The sequence below is a fragment of the Eretmochelys imbricata genome, chromosome 7 (assembly GCF_965152235.1).
Source record: "Eretmochelys imbricata isolate rEreImb1 chromosome 7, rEreImb1.hap1, whole genome shotgun sequence".
Lineage (NCBI taxonomy): Eukaryota > Metazoa > Chordata > Testudines > Cheloniidae > Eretmochelys > Eretmochelys imbricata.
In genome coordinates, this window is record NC_135578.1 from 31,334,511 (window position 1) to 31,355,878 (window position 21,368).

At 52.2% G+C, this 21,368-nt stretch overlaps 1 protein-coding gene across 8 annotated transcripts in view; it reads right to left on the reverse strand.

The window, feature by feature from the left end:
- Window positions 1–21,368, reverse strand: part of MARK2 (microtubule affinity regulating kinase 2) — a 104,723-nt gene that overhangs the window by 23,312 nt on the left and 60,043 nt on the right. For 6 of the 8 annotated variants that reach the window (XM_077820992.1, XM_077820991.1, XM_077820988.1 and 3 more), the window contains exons 2-3: window positions 4,540–4,719; window positions 429–482 (exon numbers count right to left, since the gene is read on the reverse strand). In XM_077820992.1, the coding sequence (XP_077677118.1) occupies window positions 429–482; window positions 4,540–4,719 (234 nt within the window). Of the gene's footprint in view, window positions 1–428; window positions 483–4,539; window positions 4,720–19,650; window positions 19,788–20,236; window positions 20,273–21,368 lie in introns of those variants that run through there. The other 2 variants (XM_077820990.1, XM_077820985.1) reach the window with 2 other exon arrangements.

Genomic DNA, 21,368 nt, shown 5'->3' on the forward strand with positions numbered 1-21,368 from the left:
CCATTCTACTTAGGCAGAGCTGGGAGTAAAACCCAGGAGTCCTGGCTCCCAGCCACCTCCCTGTAACCCACTAGAACCCACTCCCCTCCCAGAGCTGGGGACAGAACCCAGAGCCCTAGCTCCCAAATCCAATAGCTAGAGCAGAAGTACAACACGCCTTGCCAGTTATGCTGGCAAACTGAATCCTTGGAACTCGGTTTTGCTATCCCAGAGGCCCCCACGCTCCCAATCCCCTATACAGGCAGGTGGTTGGACAGTGCAGGGCTCAGAACACAGCACGAGCAGCTGGGCAGAGATGTTACTCTGTTTAATTGCGGAGCATCACCATGACAGTGAAGGGGGTACTAGGGGGGAGGCAATACTTAGAGCACCTCCTGCTGTCAGGGTGCTATGCCCACAGTCTGAACACCCAGAGGCAGGGCCCTTACCTTCTGCAGGCTTGATGAGTTGAGCTGCGTCTTATCAATGATTTTCACAGCCACCTGGATGGGGAGAGAGGGGAGCTCAGTTATCTCTCCCGTAGCGTTGGACAAGCTGGAGCAGAACATGCCCGAGGGAGAATCCTAGGCAGGCGCAAACAAGGATGGAGGCCCCGACAACCCTCAGGCTGGCTGTTTGCTGCTGCCTCTGCTGCCCCGGTTAACGACAATGCGTCTCTGTTCCATCAAGCCCCCCAGCAGGCCCAGCACAGGCATGGCAGCAGGCCAGCAGGCAATTTACAGCCTTGGGAAAACTCAGATTTTAGGGCAGTGTGTGTCAGACAGACTGTGGGGGCCGTTCTTCATCCTGGCTCAAGGACTTGGACCAATCGGGTATGAAGCAGTGACTCTGTGTCACACAAACACGTGGCAGGTTCCTGGAGTCGGGTAGGGAACCTGCAGTAAATTGTGTTCAACTTCGATCCCTTTGAGAGAGCCTGCTGGCTAATCTCAGAGGTGGCAGACAGCGAGCACATCAGCAGGTTCCGGGAGCAGCATGCGGCAGAGCACTCCAGAGAGGCCAACGATCTGGGCTGGGATTAGCCGGCTTAACCCAGTAACCCACAACAGGGGGATGGCACTCAGTGATGACGGTGGGGAAGGTATTTCCACCTTCCCTCAGGCACCCAAGCTTGGCTCTCACTGCTTGACAAGCCCTTGCTACCCCACCTGACACTCCTGTCAAGGCTTTATCCACATACACACTCCCCAGTTTGTACTCATCCCCTGCGTGAAGCCTTAGATCCATTTGGAAATGGCTGAAGCTAGATCAATCTAAAGCAACCTGGTGCATACATAAGCACTGAGACAGGACCCCTCCAAGACCAGGTAGGACCAGGAAAGGCAAGACACACAGCAGAGTTTCAGCAGGTATCACCCTCGGTCATGATGCTAATCTGGAGCCCACCGGGCCTTGGCAGAGGACAGATGTTGCTCAAACACTTCCTCACGGGCATTAAGCCCTAGGCTGAAAAAGCCTTTACAGCAAACACACCACTGGTTACGAGCTGGCCTGCGCGAGCCACTGGCTATAGCAGCCCCACTGGAAGCCAGCATGTCAGGTAAATACAAGTCTCGCAAAGGAGAGCTATAGCTCCCTGAGCCCCATTGAACCACGATCCAGGGAAAGGATGGCCAGCTGCCACTTCAGCCAACCAGGACCCCCTGGGTAATGCAATTCCCCTTTCCCTCCAGAGGCTCAGTCAGCAATGGGAGGCCAGCAAACCTGCCCCAACACCAACACTTCATCCTCCCTTGGATCCTAAACCCTCTGCTGCATGCACAGCAGGGAGGAATAGCTTGCTGCCTCCTCTCCCCATTCCCCTCAGAGCCAGGGACACACACAATAGCAGAGCCCCAGTGCAGCTATAAAAGCCTGGCTAGCCTAGCAGCACCACAGCCCGCAACCCTGCCAGGCCCCTTTAACTCTTCCCCAAGGTCAGAGTTCAGTGGAGACACTGAAAGGGCTGGAGGGGTTAGGTGGAGAGCCAACAGGCTAAGCCAGGGCTGGACCGGGACAACAGGTGTTTGATCATGGGTGTTGAAGGCCATTATGGCAAAGGAAGAGATGGTCAAATGATGGGTTGGATGTGAGAGAGTTAAAACAGACCAAAGAAGAAGCTAAGACCTATTGGGAACCCGATCTGTTGGGCTGTGGAACTTTCCCAGGGGATGTAGCGGGAGCCCCATGAGTCAGGACACTTAGACAAGGCACTGGGGACGATCCTGCACTGACCCCCAGGGATGGATGTGGCTCACTAGGGGGATCCCAGCTAGGTCTCACAGCACTGACCTGTGCTGACCTGGATCAATCCCTCCCACCTGTCTGGACAGGGGTTAATGCTGGGGGGGCAGCATGTGCTGAAGTAGGACAGAGGGAGGACTCTTCAGAGCCTGGGGAGTTGCCATGAACGTATTCAGCCCCACATCTTCCTGGCTTCTGTGCTTGCACTTGGGCCCATCCATCAGGATGAGAAAACCCCTCCTCTTCCTGCAGCCCCCTCCTTCAGGGTATTTCTCCTCCCCCCCTCAGTGGAAGCCCCTTACTGCCCCTCACACAGACCCTACTGCAGTAGCTGGAGGGGGCGGGTAAGTTAGGCTGGTGCTAACTGAGCTCCAAATCCAGTGCTCTGGGCTGCAGCATAGGCAGGGGCAGGCTGCAAACACAGATGCGCTCCAAGAGCAGCCGGGGTGTTTCAGCAGTGACAATGCTACAAGAGCTGTTGGGAAACAGGCGCTGGCTTCAGGCTGGAGATAACCGGCTTCTTCAGCCTGTGTAAACAGCAGGACCCATGTGAACAAACCGGTATTTCCACACTGCCACCAAGGCTTATTTACAGCCTACAGAGCTGGGAGGCGGGGAAAAAGACACTCACCCAACGGACTCTGAGCCCATGGGAAACTGAATAGAGCTGTACCACTTCTCTGGTATTTCGCGGGGGGTGGGGTGGGTGGAGGGGGGTGTCTGAAAGGGAAAATGCCCCCATCTGACTGGCTGCCCTTCCCCCTTCCCGCCATCCCGAAGAGACAGCCCAGTAGAGCTGCTGTATGAGGGGCGGGGGGAAGCAGAACCACCCATGAGCTGCTGGGTTCTGTTTGCTCCCTATCCTGGGAAAAACATGGTGGGATGGGGCCTGCTCTGTTCCTGTGAAAAATACATGTGTGCCCCACGAACGAACACCCACATGCCTCCCCAAAGAAGAGGGAACAATGGCACCTGCCCTGGCTCCTGGTGTGGAGCGCTGCCTGGCTGAGCTGCCCATAGGGGCGGGGCCCCAGCCTCTAAAGGAGCCAAGAGAAGGTCTCGATCACTCCCCAGTTTGTTCGCCCCACTCTGCCCCCAGGGCCCTTCCCGAGACTAGGCAGCCCCTTGAGAGGTGCAGCTGGGGGTGGTGGTGGGGGAATGCTGCAGGAGAAGCAGGGCTTAGTCACCCCCCACCCAGCCTGTATGGCCTGTCCTGGAGGGGTGGGATAGGAAAGCCAGGCAGACACAAGGCTGGTTTCTTCCACCCACCTGCAGAGCAGAGCAGGGTTCTAGCACATTCCCACAAGCACACAAGGCTCTAAGGCAGTGGCATAAACCTGCCTGGCCCCTGGCTAGGATTCAGGGCTGCCTCTGTAACGGCCCAAGTGGCTGCAGCAGAGCCACGTGCTGGGGTGCATCTGTTGCCATCTGCTCCGGAGAGTGGGAGCCTGGGCCGGGTGCCTGGCAGCTTGGCAACGAATGGTACTTGGCATTTCTGAGCACACACGCTTGCTCCGGGTTGGAGGCCTCACAGGCTCGCAAAGCGCTCCAAGCAGGAGAGAGCACAACATGGTGGTTCAAGTGCAGGGCTGAGAGGGTATGTCTACACTGCCGTGAGCCACCCTTGGCTGGCCTATGCCAGCTGACTTAGCTCGGGCTAACGAGCTGATTAAAAGCAGTGTAGATGTTCAGCCTCCAAGCTCTGGTACCCTCCCATTCCATAGAGAGCCCAGCCTGAGACTGAATGTCTACACCGCAATTAAACAGCCCCTTAGCCTGAGCCCTGCAAGGGCCAGCTGCAGGTTTTTAACTGCAGTGTAGACATACCAGAGAGTCAGGAGACCCGGGTTCTGCCTCCCCTGGTGCTTCAGCTTACCCATTTGTCAGAGGGGGCAACCCCCCCCGCGCCTGCCCAGATGTGGTGCAGACTCTGCTCGGCAGCACATCAGACCCTGAAGAAAGGCCAAAGAGGCTTTTACATAGAAGGAAATGGAAGCAGAGATGGAAGGGATTTGCCCAGGGTCACACAGTAGCAAGACCAGATACTGAGATTCCCCTTGGCTCTAGCCACTAGGCTTGGGGTCACAACAAAATAGTCAGCAGAAGGGATCAAGTCTTAGAGAGATTGTCACATGGACACTCCATCGTCGCAAGGTACATCCCTCTCCCCATCAAGCCCCAGCCCCTGGCAGCAACGCCGCCCCAGCCTAGGAACATCTGCCCTGGCCTCTATCCTGTATCCCAGCCTATGGGCTTGGCCCCACACCCTTTCCATTCACATGCTGCTCCCCCTCCTTCCTGCCAGATAGGTCTCACCTCTTTCCCCGTCAGGACATGGCGTGCCAACTTGACCTTGGCGAAGTTGCCCTTGCCGATGGTCTTGAGCAAGCGGTAGTTCCCTATGTGCGGCTGCTCATCGGTGGAGGTGGCAGAGTTGCGGCCCCGCAGCATGTTGGACTTGCTGCTGGGCTTGGACTCCGTGTGGCCCAGCGCCGGCTGTGGAGATAAACACACAACAACTTAGGCTGAGGGAAGCCACCGAAGGGTCGTGCCCTTCCCCAGTGTCGAACTGAGGCTCAGTGTCCCCACCCGGCGTGCCCTGCGGGGCCCACTCTGGTATCTAGCTTCTCACCCTGACTGGCAGGATAGAGCCCTCAGGAGACGGGTTAAACCTTTTTGGGCCCTGTCTATGCTCCAGCGAGCATTGCCCAGCCCCTTCTTCAGTGCAGGGGTGGGGATCAGCCACCACTGCCCAGCCTCCCTGGGTCTGAACCCCAATTCCACTGGCCTCGTCTCCACTCCATGCACATGTCAGGCTATGCCATGATGCATTGGGAGGGGGTTCCCTTCCTGATCTCTACCGGGAAGCCAGTGCCCTGAAGCATGAGATAGGAAAACCCTCGCCCCAGCATGCGTTAACTAGGAAGTGCCCTGAAATTCATTCAGGCCCTTTTAAATGGGATATGCTGTGGGATTCAGCATAGGAGGGGCTGAAAGCCAAGCCCAAATGCAAGGTCACCAGGGATCATGAGGAACAACATGCTACTAACCCCTCACCCACTTGCACACACAGAGACCACAGAAAACACACCAGTTAATCTGGTTGGCTGGCAGTAGCCCCAACATGCCTGGAGCGCAGGCTCAGCCCACACTTGCCCGAGAGGAAAGGAATCAACAGATTTCATTGCCACTACAGCCCACCGAGGATTTGGCTGGGGCTGGTGTATGCAACAGCCCCACTGCTGCCCTCTATGTAGCCCCTTGCGGGAAAGCATTTCACGCTGCTTTGTAGAGGAGCAGGAGCCAGATGGAAAGACCAGCGTTCTCCTGCAGTCATGGGACACAGATGGGGCAGGGACACCCCTCCACTACCTAGAACAACCCTGCAAACCCACAAGTGCAGTCCTCCACCCCATAATGAGGGAGGCGCCAGAGTCCCACCACCCATACTGCTGTGCTATTTGAGGAGGGCTCAATCTTGGGTGAAGTGGGAGGGATTCTCTGGTCTGTGTAATACAGGAGGTCAGACCACTTAATCTAACAGGCCCTTCCAACTTTAAGAGCTCTGCATCGCCGCAAACTCTTTACACTCGGGATCCTGGCACCAGCCCCATATCAGTAAGGCACAATGCTGAGTGTGGATTCCTGGGTAACGCTCTACCCAGGAAGGAAAAACAAACCCAACCCACAGTGGGCTACCTTCCTTCCTTACACCAGGGGAGGAGACAGCTTAACCCAGCACATTTAAGACTCACCACAGATCAGTGGCTAAAGATATCAAGTGTATATCTCGGTGGGATAGATTCTGCCACTACCCTCCTAGACAAATGATCCAGTAATAGCTTCTGCCTCCATTAAGCCTCAGAGCCCCCCCAGGGTATTTCCATTTTGCAGGTCGGGGATACTGAGGCACAAATACATCTGTGCAATAACCAGCATTGTGTGTGAAATTTTAGCTCCAGCACCTGTCTCAGAGTTGGTATGAACATTGTCTCCACTTTACAAAGGGGAATGGAGGCAGAAAAGGGTCAGGTGATTTGCCCAAGGTCACACAGCAGGACAGTGACTGAGCTAGGAACGGAACCTAGGAGTCTGGACTTCCAGCTTTCCTTGCTCTAACCCAATCAGCCCCACTTCCCTCCCAGAGCTGGGTATAGAACCCAGGAGTCCGGACTCCCAGTCCTCCACTCTAATGAGGAGGGCCTAGGTTCCATCTCGGGCTCTGACTCCCACCCTCCACAATCCAGACACATTTCAGAGTAATAGCCGTGTTAGTCTGTATTCGCAAAAAGAAAAGGAGTACTTGTGGCACCTTAGAGACTAACCAATTTATTTGAGCATGAGCTTTCGTGAGCTACAGCTCACTGCATCACGAAAGCTCATGCTCAAATAAATTGGTTAGTCTCTAAGGTGCCACAAGTACTCCTTTTCTTTTTGCGAATCCAGACACAGGAATCATTAAATTGCACCCTCTGTGTTTCCAGGGAAAATAGAGAAGGGAACAGAGCTGGGGAGATGAATGTGAGAAGAGGTTCAAGTCCAGCACTGCTCCCATCCACTCCCCAAGCCAACAGCCACACCTGTTCCCTTACTGCGGGTGTCTAGCCAGGCACTCATGTAACATAAGTACAAAGGAGGAAGAGATCAGAGGAAGTTGCCAAGAAAGCTGAAGTTAAAGGCATGCCTGTGCCAAAAGTTAACTTAACCCTTTGGAGGTCAGGCAGGTGCAGTGCCTGGCAGGGCTGCCCTTGCTCTCTATAAATCAATTATAGGGTTCCCCTGAGAGTTCATTTCCTCTCCACATTCATGGCAATAGGATCCCCCCTAGACAACTCAGGAGGGGAGTGGCAAAGCCTGACACTTCCACAAGCTCTTTATGACACAATCTGGGAGCTACCAGCTCAGACACAGGCAACCTGGCTAGCACTTCCCAAAGCAATGAGCATGTTTTGGGGTTACACAATGAAGTGTTTTCCAGTAAAGGCCGCCAAAGGTTTCCCAGACACTGGAATTGCAGGCCACACAGTACTGGACTCCCTCCCCCTTCACTAGAAACCAGCCTCATAGAGGATTAGGCACATGCACTGCTAGGAGTTCAGACATGACCTCCCCCAGCATCACACAGAGTCAGATACATGGCTGGATTATGGCGGCTAGGGGCACTGGATAGAAAATGAAGACACTAGGTTGTCTATTCTTGGCTCTCCCACTGACCTGATGTACTAGTCCCATCCGTTCTGTGCCTCAGTTCCCCTTCCCATCCTTTGTCTATTCTGACAGTGAGCTCTCTGGGACAGGGACTGCCAGTACTGTGTTGAACGTAACATAAGAAAACATAAGAACGGCCATATTGGATCAGACCAATGGCCCACCTAGCCCAGTACCCTGTCTTCTGACAGTGGCCAATGCCAGGTGCTTCAGAAGGAACAAACAGAACAGTGTAATCATCAGCTGATCCATTCCCTGTTGTCCACTTCCAGCTTCTGGTAGTTAGAGGCTTAGGACACCCAGAGTGTGGAGTTGCATCCCCGACCATCTTGGCTAATAGTGAATGATGGACTGGTCCTGCATGAGCTTACCTAATTATTTTTTGAATCCTGTTTTTGTTTTGGCCTCCACAACATCCCCTGGCAATGAGTTCCACTGATGGACTGTGCATTGTGTGAAGAAGTACTTCCTTTTGTTTGTTTTTAATTTGCTGCCTATTAATTTCATGTGCTGACCCCTGGTTCTTGTGTTATGGGAAGGGGTAAACAACACTTCCTTATTTACTTGCTCCACACCAGTCATGATTTTATAGACCTCGATCATATTCCCCTTTAGTTGTCTTTTCCAAGCTGAACAGACCTAGTCTTTTTAATCTCTCCTCAAACTGAAGTGGTTCCGTCACCCCAATCATTTTTGCCTTTCTCTGTAACTTCTCCAATTCCGATATATCTTTTTTGAGATGGGGCAACCAGAGCTGCACGCAGTATTCAAGGTGTGGGCGTACCATGGATTTATATAGCGGCATTCCTTTCTTAATGGTTCTTTACATTCTGGTAGCTTTTTTGATTGCTGCTGCACATTGAGCAGATGTTTTCAGAGAACTCGCTACAATGACTCCAGGATCTTTCTTGAGTGGTAACAGCTAATTTAGACCCCATCATTTTGTATGTACAGTTGGATTATGTTTTCCAATGTATATTACTTTGCATTTATCAACATTGAATTTCATCTGTCATTTTGCTGCCCAGTCACTCAGTTTCCTGAGATCCCTTTGTAACTCTCTGCAGTCTGCTTTAGACTTAACTATCTGGAGAAATTTTGTATGATCTGCAAATTTTGCCACTTCGCTGTTTACCCCTTTTTCCAGATCATTTATGAATATGTTGAATAGGACTGGTTCCACTACAGATCCCTGGGGGACACCGCTATTTATCTCTCTCCATTGTGAAAATTGACCATTTATTCCTTCATTTCCTGTCTTTTAACCAATTACCGATCCAGAAGAGGACCTTCCCTCTTATCCCATGACTGTTTACTTTGCTTAAGAGTTTTGGTAACGGACCTTGTCAAAGGCTTTCTGAAAGTCCAAGTTCACTGTATCCACTGGATCACCCGTGTCCACATGCTTGTTGACCCCTTCTAAGAATTCTGATAGATTGGTAAGGCATGATTTTCCTTTACAAAAGCTGTGTTGACTCTGTTGTATTTGTGCAGGCGCCGAGGCATTGCTGTAATGCAAATTCAAAGCAAAGCCCTGCTAAGGATAAGTGGGGGCCATTGCGATTCAGGAATACTGGCCTGAGGTGGGGGAGTTTCAGGCTACATTTTGAGAAAGTCTGAAGTAAGGCTGTGAATCCAGTCACCACAATTCTGAAGGGTCAGTTCAGTAGAAGCAGTTTCTATCTAGGGATATCCCAGTGTTTAGAGCTCTAGCCAGCAAAGCACTCCTTGTGTGAACCCCATTTATACCAACAGAGTTGCACTTTCATCAGTCTATCTAGCTTATTCCAGTCCCCCTCCCCACCCTGTGAAACAGTTCTGGTTAAGCCCTATTTGCCAGCACAGCTCTGTGGTTGGGACTTGCACCTCTTCACACCCCTGACCAACAGAGCTATGCCAGCAGCAGCTCCTAGTGTAGTTTTGGCCTCAGGAGACCCAGGTTCAAGTTCCTGCTCTGCCACAGACTCCCGGGATGACTCTGGGCAAGTCACTTAGAGTGAAGATTTCAGAAGCACCTGAAGTCCCGTTTCCAAGTGGCCCCTAAGTGCCTGAGTCCAAGGCCTATTCTACACACAGGTTTTGTGCTGATGTAACAGTGTCAGTTGGGGCGTGTGTGATTAGCAATATAATTCTACCAGTACAAGCCCTGGTGTGGATGCAGTTACATAGATATAAAGGCGCCTTTACACCAGGGTAGATTATTTCTCTTCCTGTATGGAAACAGCTGCACTGGTATAAAGCACCTTTATAGTGCTAGAACTGTCTCTATGTAATGTATTTATATGGCCTCCATCACCACAGTACTGGGTGCCTCACGATCGAACGCATTTCCCTCCCAATCCTCCTGTGAGGCAGGACAGTGCTGTTATCTCCACGGTACAGATGGGGAACTGAGGCACAGAGAGACGTAGCGACCTGCCCAAAGGTCACCCAGGAAGTTTGTGGCAGAGCAGGGAACTGAACCCAGGTGTCAAGTCCTATGCCAGTGCCCTATTCATTGGGCCATCCTGCCTCCCGAAGTGCAGAGCAGTCACAAAGGGAACCACCCTGTCGACCTTCCGATTCACCTTATCCAACAGGCCTCGTGATTCCATCACCTCCACCAGCAGGGCTGTTCAGCTCTAACAAGAGCGGGATAGTTAAACCACTTCAAGTTGTGTATAGAAAAAGCCTTTTGGGCAAAAATATTCACAAGCACCTAAATCCCATTTTCAAAAGTAACTGGCACAGGTAGGAGCCTAACACTGTGTCTACACTGTGTCACAGTGAGGGCTATAGGGTGTGAATCGCAGAACACACCAGAGCATCTCACAGTAACGGCCCTGCATGGATGCAGGTGGTGTGAATTAAAAGGTATCCAGTTCATGTTAAGGTTGACCTCTTTCAGACAGGACTACATTACCGTGAACTAGACACCTTTTCATTCGCGCCAGCAGTGTCCACACAGGGCAGTTAGTACGAGAGGCTCGGGTACGCTCTGCGATTCACACCCTGCAGCCCAGTGCAGACAAGCCCTAAGTCTATCTGGAAGTCAATAAGTTTTAGGAGCCAGTGTTCCTGAGACCATCTTGAAAAGGGAAGTAAGCACTTTTGAACACTTTACCTATGGGCTTTGTGCCCCGATTCACCACCTGTAAAATGGGATAAGAGCACTGGCCTGCCCAGCAAGAGTATTGGGAAGAGCTTGGATCCTATGGTGATGGGGGCCAGGTAAGTGCCTTAGACAGACAGATCTATGTTGTTATAAGCTCCTGTCTTAGGGGAACTTACTGGCAACTGCATCGACATGACTTGATCTTGCATCCTAGTTGGGACATGCAAGGGTGTTGTTTGTATTTCAGTAGGACCTACAGACAACAAGGAATTGGCACTTCTAGCAGTCACCTGGATTTTGGGAAGGGGAAGAAGGCACTGTAGTGTCTCAAGTGTCAGACTGGCATCTGTTGTAGAAAAGGCAATGGTAGGAGAAGCCTTTGCCTGGAGCAGCACAGAGAACCCTGGCAGGGAAGGGAGGGGGTATGTGGGCAATGTGCTGGAGCCGATGCTGCCACGATACGCTTTCATTGTGCTGCCTATAGGATTGCTAGCTATGAGCCCAGACGAAACCCTCCCGGAATCCCCTCAATCAGCAGGGCTAAGGGTATTCCTCCAGCTGGTCCATCTGGAATAGCTCAGCTACTCAACCCCACAGAGCAGATCGCAAACAAGCACTACTGCTAGCGGCAATCCCCAGCCAGCCCCAAGATCAGGCTCCTGCAAGAGACAGAACTCATCTAAACCAGGAAGCAGCTGCTGTTTAATTAGCCAGGCAAAGGTTTGCAAACAGACACACACAGGGCCCACCAGCTGCAGAGTTCCCTCCAACCTTCCCTCACCTGAGGTGCAGAAGGAGGCTGCTCCAGACACCCCCGTGGCAGGGAACGGATCCTGCTCCGGGGGGAAGAGCACAGTTTGTTGAGTAGCTTGGAAGAAACACTGCAAGCCCAAAGGGGTTGGCAATACCATCTGAAGTCCTCAGCACTAACAAGTGGGCCCAAGGGGCCCACCCACAGAGCCGCCCCACTGCAGGGGGGAGGAGCACAGTCAGCAGGAGTAACCTCTACGCACACTCTCCACAGTTATTGATATTGCAGGCGTGCCTAGGAGCCCCAGTCATGGACAGGATCCCACTGTGCATTGTGCTATACAGACACAGCACAAAGACACAGTCCCTGCCCCACACGGCTTTCAGACTCAGTATAAGGGGCAATTACTTTAATTTCATCATTCAGGCCTGTATCTCTGTAGTATGTGAGTGCCTCACAATCATTTATGGACTCACTCCTCCGGTGGGATAGGGAAGGGTTACCCCCATTTTACCTGTGGGGAAAACTGAGGCAACAAGGCACCGTAGCTCTTTGGTGCAGGGACCATCTTTCTGTTGTGTGTTTGTACAGCACCTAAGATAATGGGGGTCCCAGTCTGCGACAGGAGCTCCTTGGCCACTATGGTAATACAAAGAAATAGAGGGAGTCTGTGGCTGAACCAAGAATGGAATGCAGCTGTCCTGAGCTTTAGTCCAGCCCCCTGCCCACTAGACTACCGTTCCTACCCCACAGTGGGGAGGAGGGGAGTGAGATTCTTCTCAAGTTCAGAAGAATCAGCTGAGGTGAAGTTTGCTTTGTGTATAGAGTTGCTTCTGGACTTAAAAAAATTACCACGTTAGGCCTCCTCCAAATGGTACGCAAGGGCAGTCAGGCTTGTTTCAGCTCTGCATCTGCTGGGGATGTTTTCCTCAGCTGCCACTCCCCAGAACAAATCACCAGCCAGCAACACCAAGCTCAACGCAGCAGGGTCAGGCTAGGATACAAGCCCCCAAAACACCTCTTTGGCCACACAATACTGCCCACTAGCGATCTAGCGCTCAAAGTTTTCGGAGAGAGCAGAAATGCAGCTGTTTGTCTAGAGGGACACCCAAATCAGGGGAGGTAAGATACAGATGGAAATGAGGTTCCCCTTTGCCCCCAAGGTGTTTGGAAGCCAGGTACCACTCTGTGCCCCCATTCGACCCAGGGATGCTGGCTCCACAGTGTGAAAACATAGGCTGAGAACATTTGTTTAGACAGCACACACACCCTTCCCTCTGGGTTCCTGCACTGTTCGGGTCTGGCTCTTCAAGGACATTGTGGGCCTTGGCTCTCCAGGCTCCGCCTCGGCAGGTGAGCCACTATGCTAACAAGGAGCTGCTGCATTGCTCATCTATAATTCATGCCCTGACAGGGAAGGAGGGAGGGGGAATACCAAGCAGAGGGAAAGCCAAAGAGAACCTTAACCCCTCTGTGCCAGGCGAGGATGTGCTTTCACTAGGCATGGACAGCGGGTGCTCAACCATCACCTGCACAGGCTGTAGGGTCTCAAGATTGACCACACCAGGTCAGTTATTTGGGTGGACAAATGCAGGGGGCTGTGGGTGACTTTCCCCATCCCATTACTCGGCACAAGGCATCAGCACAGTGTTCAGGAACAAAGCCCTGCCTGAGATGCTGTCTTCCCAAAGAGGCGTAAGATTGTGAGCAGATCAGGACTGCCAATCGTGGAAGACTGTATGCCACTTTCTACGAGGACAGGGGTGTTAAGTCAACCTGAACCCAGCTCTACCTCCTGAACTCCCCTGCAGTTTGCTGGGAACAGTGTCCCTCTTCCCCATCATGAATCTGTTGTACAGCACTGCTGGGAACCGTTACAACAGCTGCTGCATTACACCTCAGAGGTTGGCACACAGTTAAAACGGCCTGAGGAATGACGATGAGTGTCCAGAATTTAAAATACAATGAAAGCGTCCCTACTGCCTCACGGGCTCTACCCTGCTAGCCTCAGCCACCCTTCATTGTCCTTATTAGTTCCCCTCTAGCACACACAGACAAACACCCCTCATCGTGACATGACATCTACTATCATGGATCACTTTGCTTATATGCTGCATCCCTTTCCCCCCAACTCTTTGGCTTGTCTTCAGGCCGCATGCTCTTTGGGACAGAAACCATCGCAGCTGTGTGTACAATGCCTAGCACAATGGGGCTACGCCAAGCATGGGGAAAAGACTGCCTGCCAATCTGAAAAATCAAGGAAGAGAGAGTCACCTCTCTTCCTACAGATTCAGAGATTTTCAGGCCTGAATGCACCACTGTGATCATCCAGTCCGACCTCCTGCATAGCTTAGGGAAGAGATGTTCAGTTGATACTTCCTGCATGGAGCCCATTATCTTCTTGCTTGAGCTGAGCATGCCTGGGTGTGATGCACAGGGGAGTGGCCTTTGGATCTATTTATAAGAAATGTTCCAACTCCTGTCTATGAGCACTCAGATACACACAGTTCCCCAAAGCCAGTGAGCTTGGATATTCGAGCACCGAAGTGAAATGGAGCCAAGGAGAGGTCAGCCGGGATCAGACCCAAACCTGGTCCCAAGCTCTGTTGAACGTTTCAGCCAATGGCGCAAGAACCTAATAGTAGGTGTTAGGGGAAGACCTGGCCCCTGGAAAAGTCCCCAATGGTTAGAGGTTAGCTTAAGCCCTGAAGCACGAGAAGGTTCATCTCTGTTCTAAAACTTTTCCCTTTTCAGCATTTGCTACTATAACCCAGGATATTCCTATTCTCCAGGATAAATGGGAATCGTGGCAGAAGCAAGAGCCACATCTCTTCCATCTCCAAATCCAACAAACAGAAGGATCTATCTTTCTCCACTCCACGCAGATTCCAGCTTCCCAAGGTCAGGCCAGCCGCAGGAGCCCTTGGCATCAGAGCCCCATGTGACAAACTAAAAGCAAAGCATGCCATGAACCCATGCCTCACAGAGGTGACTCCGCAGAGGCTGCTTGTTCTAGCTATTCCATGAAGCTGGCCTTTTAGGAAAAACAGAGGTACTGTGCTCCTTGCTTGCCTACCCTCTGCTCTGCAAGGGCGTTCTTTAAGCCTCCATGCGTTCATCACAGCCTTTAGCGTGGGAAGCTAATGGGAAGGAGAGACCAGTTTAATACAAGGCACAGCAAAAATAATCCACCCAGCAGGCCTCTAGGTCTGAGCAGGAGGTTTGAGCTGTCCGCATTACAAGTTCAAGAGCAAAACAGCTCTATGTTTAAACTGGGGCCCATGACAAACAAGATTCTCCTGCCTGCTGCAGCCTTGAGAACTGCACCCCAACCATGGCAAGATTCCCCTGTCCACTGTCTAACGCTTCCCCTCTGGCATATGGGATCATTTCCTGCGCTGGGACAGATTGTAACAAGGAGAGAACTACCCCACTCCCACCTCCAAACCCAGGCTATGTGCTCCCAATTCTGGGCAGTAGCTGAATTCATGTTCTCTTTGCTGGGATGTCCCTGCCTCACAAGTCTCCTCCTATCTGACATGACCCCAGAGCCAAGGTGTTTCATGCCTGGAGTAACATTGCCTGGGTAAGGAGCCATGCTGGGTTTGGAGTTGCTCGAGTGCTGTTACTGATCCCCAGATCAGCCCCTGTCTGCAAACAGTCTAAATCTAAGCTGCTCTTCTGGGAGCTTGCTGGGAAGCTGTTTGCCAAGAACAGCTTAACATTCTCGCTATGACTCCCCTTGGCCCCCAGGTCTCTCTGCAGGAGGCGAGCACCATTTACTTCTTCAAACAGGCTCACAGCAGTGCTCCTTCCCTGAGTCTCCATTTTACCTTCCAGCTGACCCTGTGCTGCACTCTAAGAAACACACCAAGCTCCTGTTGTAACTCCAGACACATCTAATTAAACTACTGGCTGTGGAAAAGCTCCCATTTCAGCAAGCTTGTTTTACAGTGAAATGAGTGCTGGTCTATTTGATTTCCTTGTAGGTAAGAGGAAGTCCTGGCCCCTCTGCCCTGATTCTGAAAGGGCCTATTCTACCCCCTCTGCAGAAGGGTCAGCAGCAGAGCCAGTTCTCCTGGAGCATCTGGGACATAGAATCCCCTCCCATAAGGATCAAGGGCTTGATTCATTTTCCATGGGGCAAACAGTCAAACAGTAACCTGCTGCAGCTGCTGAGCAGAGCTTGAACTATCAACACCTTTGCTGCTTTCGTTGCTCCATGAGGAAGAAGTTGTGGGAGGCAGTGTTACCTAATGGATAGAACACCACTCTGGGACTCAGGAGGTCTATTCCTGGCTTAGCCGCTGGCCTGCTGGATGATTCTGGGGCAAGTCACTGCCCCTCCCTATCCCTCAGCTTCCCATCAGTCAGTAATGACCCTGATGTCCTTTGTAAAGCGCTTTGAGATCTACTGATGAAAAAGAACTATAGAAGAGCTAGGGATGATTATTTTTAAAGATCTCAGAGGAGCTGCCCATCTCTTTGAGATCCCCTTCCCTCTTCATAGGGATGTATGTAGATTCCATTAGCCAATCAGGTTGCCTATAGCAGCCTCCAGTGAGAGGTTTCACTGGGGTCATCTAGCTAGAGGATGCTCAGTCAGGAAAGTTCTCACACTCAGTCATGGCACTGACTAGTGACAGATCCCTTGAAATGCCACATGCTGGAGCAGCTGAGATCCTGCAGGATGTATGTGCTACTATTTGCAGAGCGTGTTAAAAACATCCCAAGTTCAGCTATGGAACCAAGCACAGAAGGGAGAGGAAACAGGAGTCGTCATAACGAATGATAAAAATTTGGGGAGGGATATTAAACCTCATGCTTCAGGGCTTGAGCTGATCTCTGTTGATCTATTATAGACCAGGCTGAGCCATACATATATGGGGGAAGATTACCCCACATCTCCCCATGGTGGATTTCTTACACCATCCTCTGAAGCAGCTGGTGTTGGCCGCTGTTAGTCAGGATAATGGGCTAGATGGACTTTGGGTCTGATCCAGACTGGCAATTCCCAATTCCTGTGCCTTAGTGCTCTGGTATTTGTTCTTCTAGCAGGTGGCCCAATAGACAGCTGCTAGCAATATCATCTTAGATTTCAATAATAAAAAAAAAAAAAATCACAAACCACTGAAACACAGCCACCTCTGAGATGAGGCATGGTAGCTGTTTATTACGAAGCAGTTTTGGACAAAAAGATATTGAGTTACAATTAGATATCAGCTAGAGAGGCAGATTAAAATAACGCAAACTGGGGATTGGCCAGGATACTGGGATTACCACCCAAACTCCTTGCAATACAGATCATGGATGTCTGTGGTCAGCACCTCAGTTTTAGGCCTTATTTGAAAGGTGGCATCACTAGCAACACAGCCTCTCCAGCACTGGGCTGGATCCTCATTGGATGGGAGGCCAATCCCTATGGAAGAGCTAATACGACTTCCTTCATTGGACACCTCCCAGAAATAGAAGTGAGATATGAGAGCCACAAAGGGCCATTACCTCAATAGTCCATGTGCCCATAAAGAATTTTCCACAAAAAGTCTGGTTAAAGCTTAGTATTTGGGGGAAGCATGGACAAAGTGACTTTGGAAGGCAGAGGGGATTCATAGATTCCATAGCTCCATCCACTGTATGTTGTGACCCTTAGTAGTTACCGATCACTAGCTGGCTAAAAAATACTGTCTCATCATTTCCTTGTACTCCCCCATTGGCCTCCCTGTATCCCCTTGTCACCTTTCCTCTTCTGCTTAGATTGGAAGCTCTTTGGAGCACGGACCGTCCCTTTGTTCTGTGTTTGTACAGTGCCTAGCACAATGGTACATAACTGGAGCTCCTGGTGCTACTGCAGTACACATAATTATCCAACCTAATCTGCACTGTTGCAGCAATCAGTTTGCAGTGGGATCACTCGGGGAGCTGAACTAACTCAATTATACAGGATCAAAGATGTCATATAGAGTAGCAGCCAGTAACCAGCCAACCAACTTCCATCTCCTCGAAGCCCACCAGGCAGGCCCCTTTGGAAGTGGTTCAGAGAGCTAGTTTCCACAGCAACAGCTCCCTTCTTAGGGAGGCACATGGCATGTCAGCAAGCGCAGGGCAGGGAGAGCACAACAGGGTGTTTGGAAGGAGGGGAGCCTGGCCGCTGAACCAGTGGCAGACACACTGCAAAGTGGCTCATCATCAGGGTTGAGATTCTGATGCCGCCCACATGAGATGAAAGGCTCTAAAGCAGTGGTGGGCAAACTACGGCCCATGGGCTGGATCCGGCCTATTTTAAGCTGGCCGCGCTCAGGGGCACTGGGTCAGGGGCTGCACCATGCGGCTCGGCTCTGCTCCAGCACTCCAGCTGGGGCACTGGGTCAGGGGCCGCACCGTGCGGCTTGGCCCTGCTCTGGCGCTTCAGCAAAACAGGGGCACAGGGTTGGGGCCACACCACGTGGCATGTCCCCACTCCGGCTCCTCCGTGCTCCAATGGCCCCCTCCGGTGCTCCAATGGGAGCTTCAGGGGCAGTGCCTGAAGATGGGGCAGCATGCAGAGCCACCTGGCTGTACTTCCGCGTAGGAGCTGGAGACGGGATATGACACTGCTTCCGGGAGCCGCTTCAGGTAAGCACCGCTCGGAGCCTTCACCCCTGAGCCTCTCCCCATGTCCCAACCCCCTGCCCCAGCCCTGATCCCCCTCCCGCTCTCCCAACCCCTTAATCCCAGCCCAGAGCACCCTCCTACACCCCAAACTCCTCATCCCCATCCCCACTCCCCCTCACACGCCCCAACCCCAATTTTGTGAGCATTCATGGCCCGCCATACAATCTCTATTCCCCAATGTGGCCCTCGGGCCAAAAAGTTTGCCCACTCCTGTCCTAAAGCAAGTTACCTGACACGACACCACATCCACAAAGCAGGAGGACATGCAAGCCTCTGCCCCCAGCATGTAATGGAGAGAAGCAGTGAGCTACAGAGAGCACGGAAGAGCTTCCCCTAAAAAGTAACCTCAGATATAGAAAGGTGTGCACCTAACTGGTAAAGCAGGAGGGATACAGCCAGGATTCCTGGATTCTGTTTTCAACTCTGGGAGAAGAGTTGGGTCCGGTAGTTGGCGCTAGGGAGGCTGGGACCCAGGACTAGGAACGCTCATTCCCAGCTTTCCTCTACAACCTGCAGTTTGACTTGCACAAGGACACTTCATCTTCCTATGGCTGAATCTCCACCACCACACCTCCCGCACTGGGGCAGAGGCTGCTTAAGGGACCCCTTTGCCTTTCTATAGTGCTTTTCCCCTGAGAATCTCCAAGTATAAGACTGCTACCATTTCTGAAGGAGATTCTAGGCTGTGGCTGTCTGGGAGCAAGGAAAGCAAACATCCCTTATCTCCACGTAGCTTTCATTCCCCTGCCCTACCCCAGTTTATCGGAGCTATACAGTCAGAGGTGCTTGCTCTCCATTTCACAGCAAGAAGAGTTTACCATCAGTCTCTGTGAGAGGTGTACGTTTTAAAATCAAGGTCTTCAATGGCTCTATGCACTCTTGGAGTCTGACACTAGAGCTGCCAGGAAGTAGTTGCTGACTGGAAATGCATGCTGGGTAACTGTATGCAAATCATAATCCTGAACTTCCAGGGTTTCTGCACAGCTTTTATTACCAGAGCTGCAGGCCCTGGGCAAGCATCCGCCCCAGGGTGTGGCAGCGTGGAACGCTGGGCACTGAATGGGGAAAGCTGTGCTGTTATTCTGGCTGGACGAGCAGAGCATGAGAAAGGCCACCAGGGCACCCCGGTCCACAAGCTCAGCCACTAGGGGATTGGGGCTATCTCCAAGTCCTTGCTAAGATGTTAAGGAAAAGCTTGTTTGTTAAGTCTCATTGTTCCTTGATGCACAGAGGTCTGGGAAATACCCTCCCACATAAATTCCCTATCTGGGGTCATTTCCCAAAAGCCAGAGGCTGAAATCCCGGTGCCTGGCACAGCACTGCTCTGGCTTCGGTGAGCCACTACCTGTGACCTGGGGCTGCAGAGGAAGTGCAACTCCCAACACTCCTGGGAGGCGGGCACACCTAATTAAGCGCTGACTTGGCCTGGGAGGGAGGCAGATAGCTGTGTGGCCGCTGAACAAGCTCAGACCCGACTGAGACGACACACGCAGGGGTAGGTATCGCATGTATGGCCTGTTTCAGAGGAAGGCAACGTACCAACCTACTGCACGGGCTATAGAGAGAGGACACCCGTGATTCTTCAGCAGGCTTCGGCTCCGAATCCAACGGCTGAACTCTAAGGCTCCCAACAAATCCAACCCCCCTGCCTCCCCAAACCCAAGACCCAGCTCTTTGATCATCTCTCTCCCGTTCGTCTCAGGATCACGTCCTGAACACTTACTCCAGCCATGGGCCTTGTGTACGCGCTCCCTCTGCTCATCAAAAGCAGTCTTCTCCCCCTCCCTTCACACAATCTCAGCAACGCTGGCGTAAGCGCCTTCTCTGTAGCGTCTGTAGTCTGGAAGGGCAGACGCTGTATCTCATTGGCTCTCCATTCCGGACCCCAAATGGAAATGTCTCTCCCCCCTCATTTATATCACTTCAGCCAGCTGGGAAAAGAGGGGAAATAACTCCAACTTATTCCTAGTGTGTCTGTGGGAAGAGGCACCCCACGGAACAGACCTGTCTCATCTCTCCTCGTTAGCCTCTGCAATCCCTCTTCTGAAGTGGTGAAGCAATGTAGTAACAAACAGCAGCAGCCGAAGTGAAACTCTTCAGAAGGAGCAAAGTACAGGAACAGCCCAGGCAAGCCACTTCCCCCACCAACCGGCAATGGGACTCCGCCTTCGATACCTGAGCAAGCCACACCTTTCGCAATCTCCCTGATTGCTAACCTAGAGCCCAGCCTGTTTTGCAATTCATCAGTTTCAGGCTAACTCCACAACTTCCCTAAGCAGCACCACAGGTAGCAGAAGCACTGGGATTACCGAGAGCTTCAGGGTGTTGTCTGGATCGGAGTCCCAAGATCCATTAAGGGAGGAAGGCAAACTTCCACCATAACCCACTAGCACTTCTTCCCATTGGGCCAAGTGGGAGGAGAACTGTCCTTAGGCTGGGGGAAGGACAGAGTTACAGCAACGCACGATTCTTCCCCCACAGGAAGCTGCCTGCCCCACCCTTGGTTGCAATGGGCAGGGCTCTTCAGTCAGTGAGTGTGAGAAGGAAATGCTCAGCCTGAAAAAGAGAGTATGAAGTTAATGCTCTACCTGCACCAGGTGGCCTGCAAGCCCCTAAGCAAGATGAACAGATCAGGGGCAGCTCTTACTACAGAGTTCAAAAGGGAACCAAATGCTGCCAAATGAGAGCAGTGTGGGGGCAGGGGGAGATTAGGGCAGAATGCAGCGATGTGCCACCTCCACCTCCCTTAGTGGGTGGCTCCTAGCCCATCACATCCGTGTGCACACGCCCTTTTTGTGCAATCCTTGTACAGCAGCCAAGCCACAGGCTGGGGAACACAGAGGCAAGATGGTTAAGTCAACACAATGCACCCGGGCTGCCACAGAATCTGAGGGGAGTGGGGAGGAGCGCTCCTCACTGGCCACAAGGAAGTCAAGAGCTATGTTACAGCATTACTCAGTTACGGCTCTCAGCTCACAACCAACAGCCCCAAGCCCTTGGCACAGCAGCCCCATCCCATCAACAACCTGATGTTACAAGGAAGGCGGCTCAAAATTCAGTAATTCCTTAGCTTGGTGGGTTTATTTTCTGGTGAAGCATGCAGTATGTAAGGGCTGTGGGAGAACAGTTAGAGCAAGGGGCTGGGAGCCAGAACTCCTGGGTTCCTTCTCCAGCTCCAGGAGGGGGAGAGGGACCTACCAGTTAAAGCAAGGGGCTGAAAGCCAGGACTCCCAGGTTCTTTCCCCAGCTCTGGGAGCAGGGTCTAGTGGGTTAGAGCAGGAGAGCTGGGAGCCAGGACTCCAGGAGTCCTGGATTTATTATCACAAGCCTTAGCCTAGGGCAGAGGTGGGCAAACTACAGCCCGAGGGACCCTCCTGCCCAGCCCCTGAGCTCCTGACCCAGGAGGCTAGCCACAGGCCCCTCCCCTGCTGTTCCCTCTCC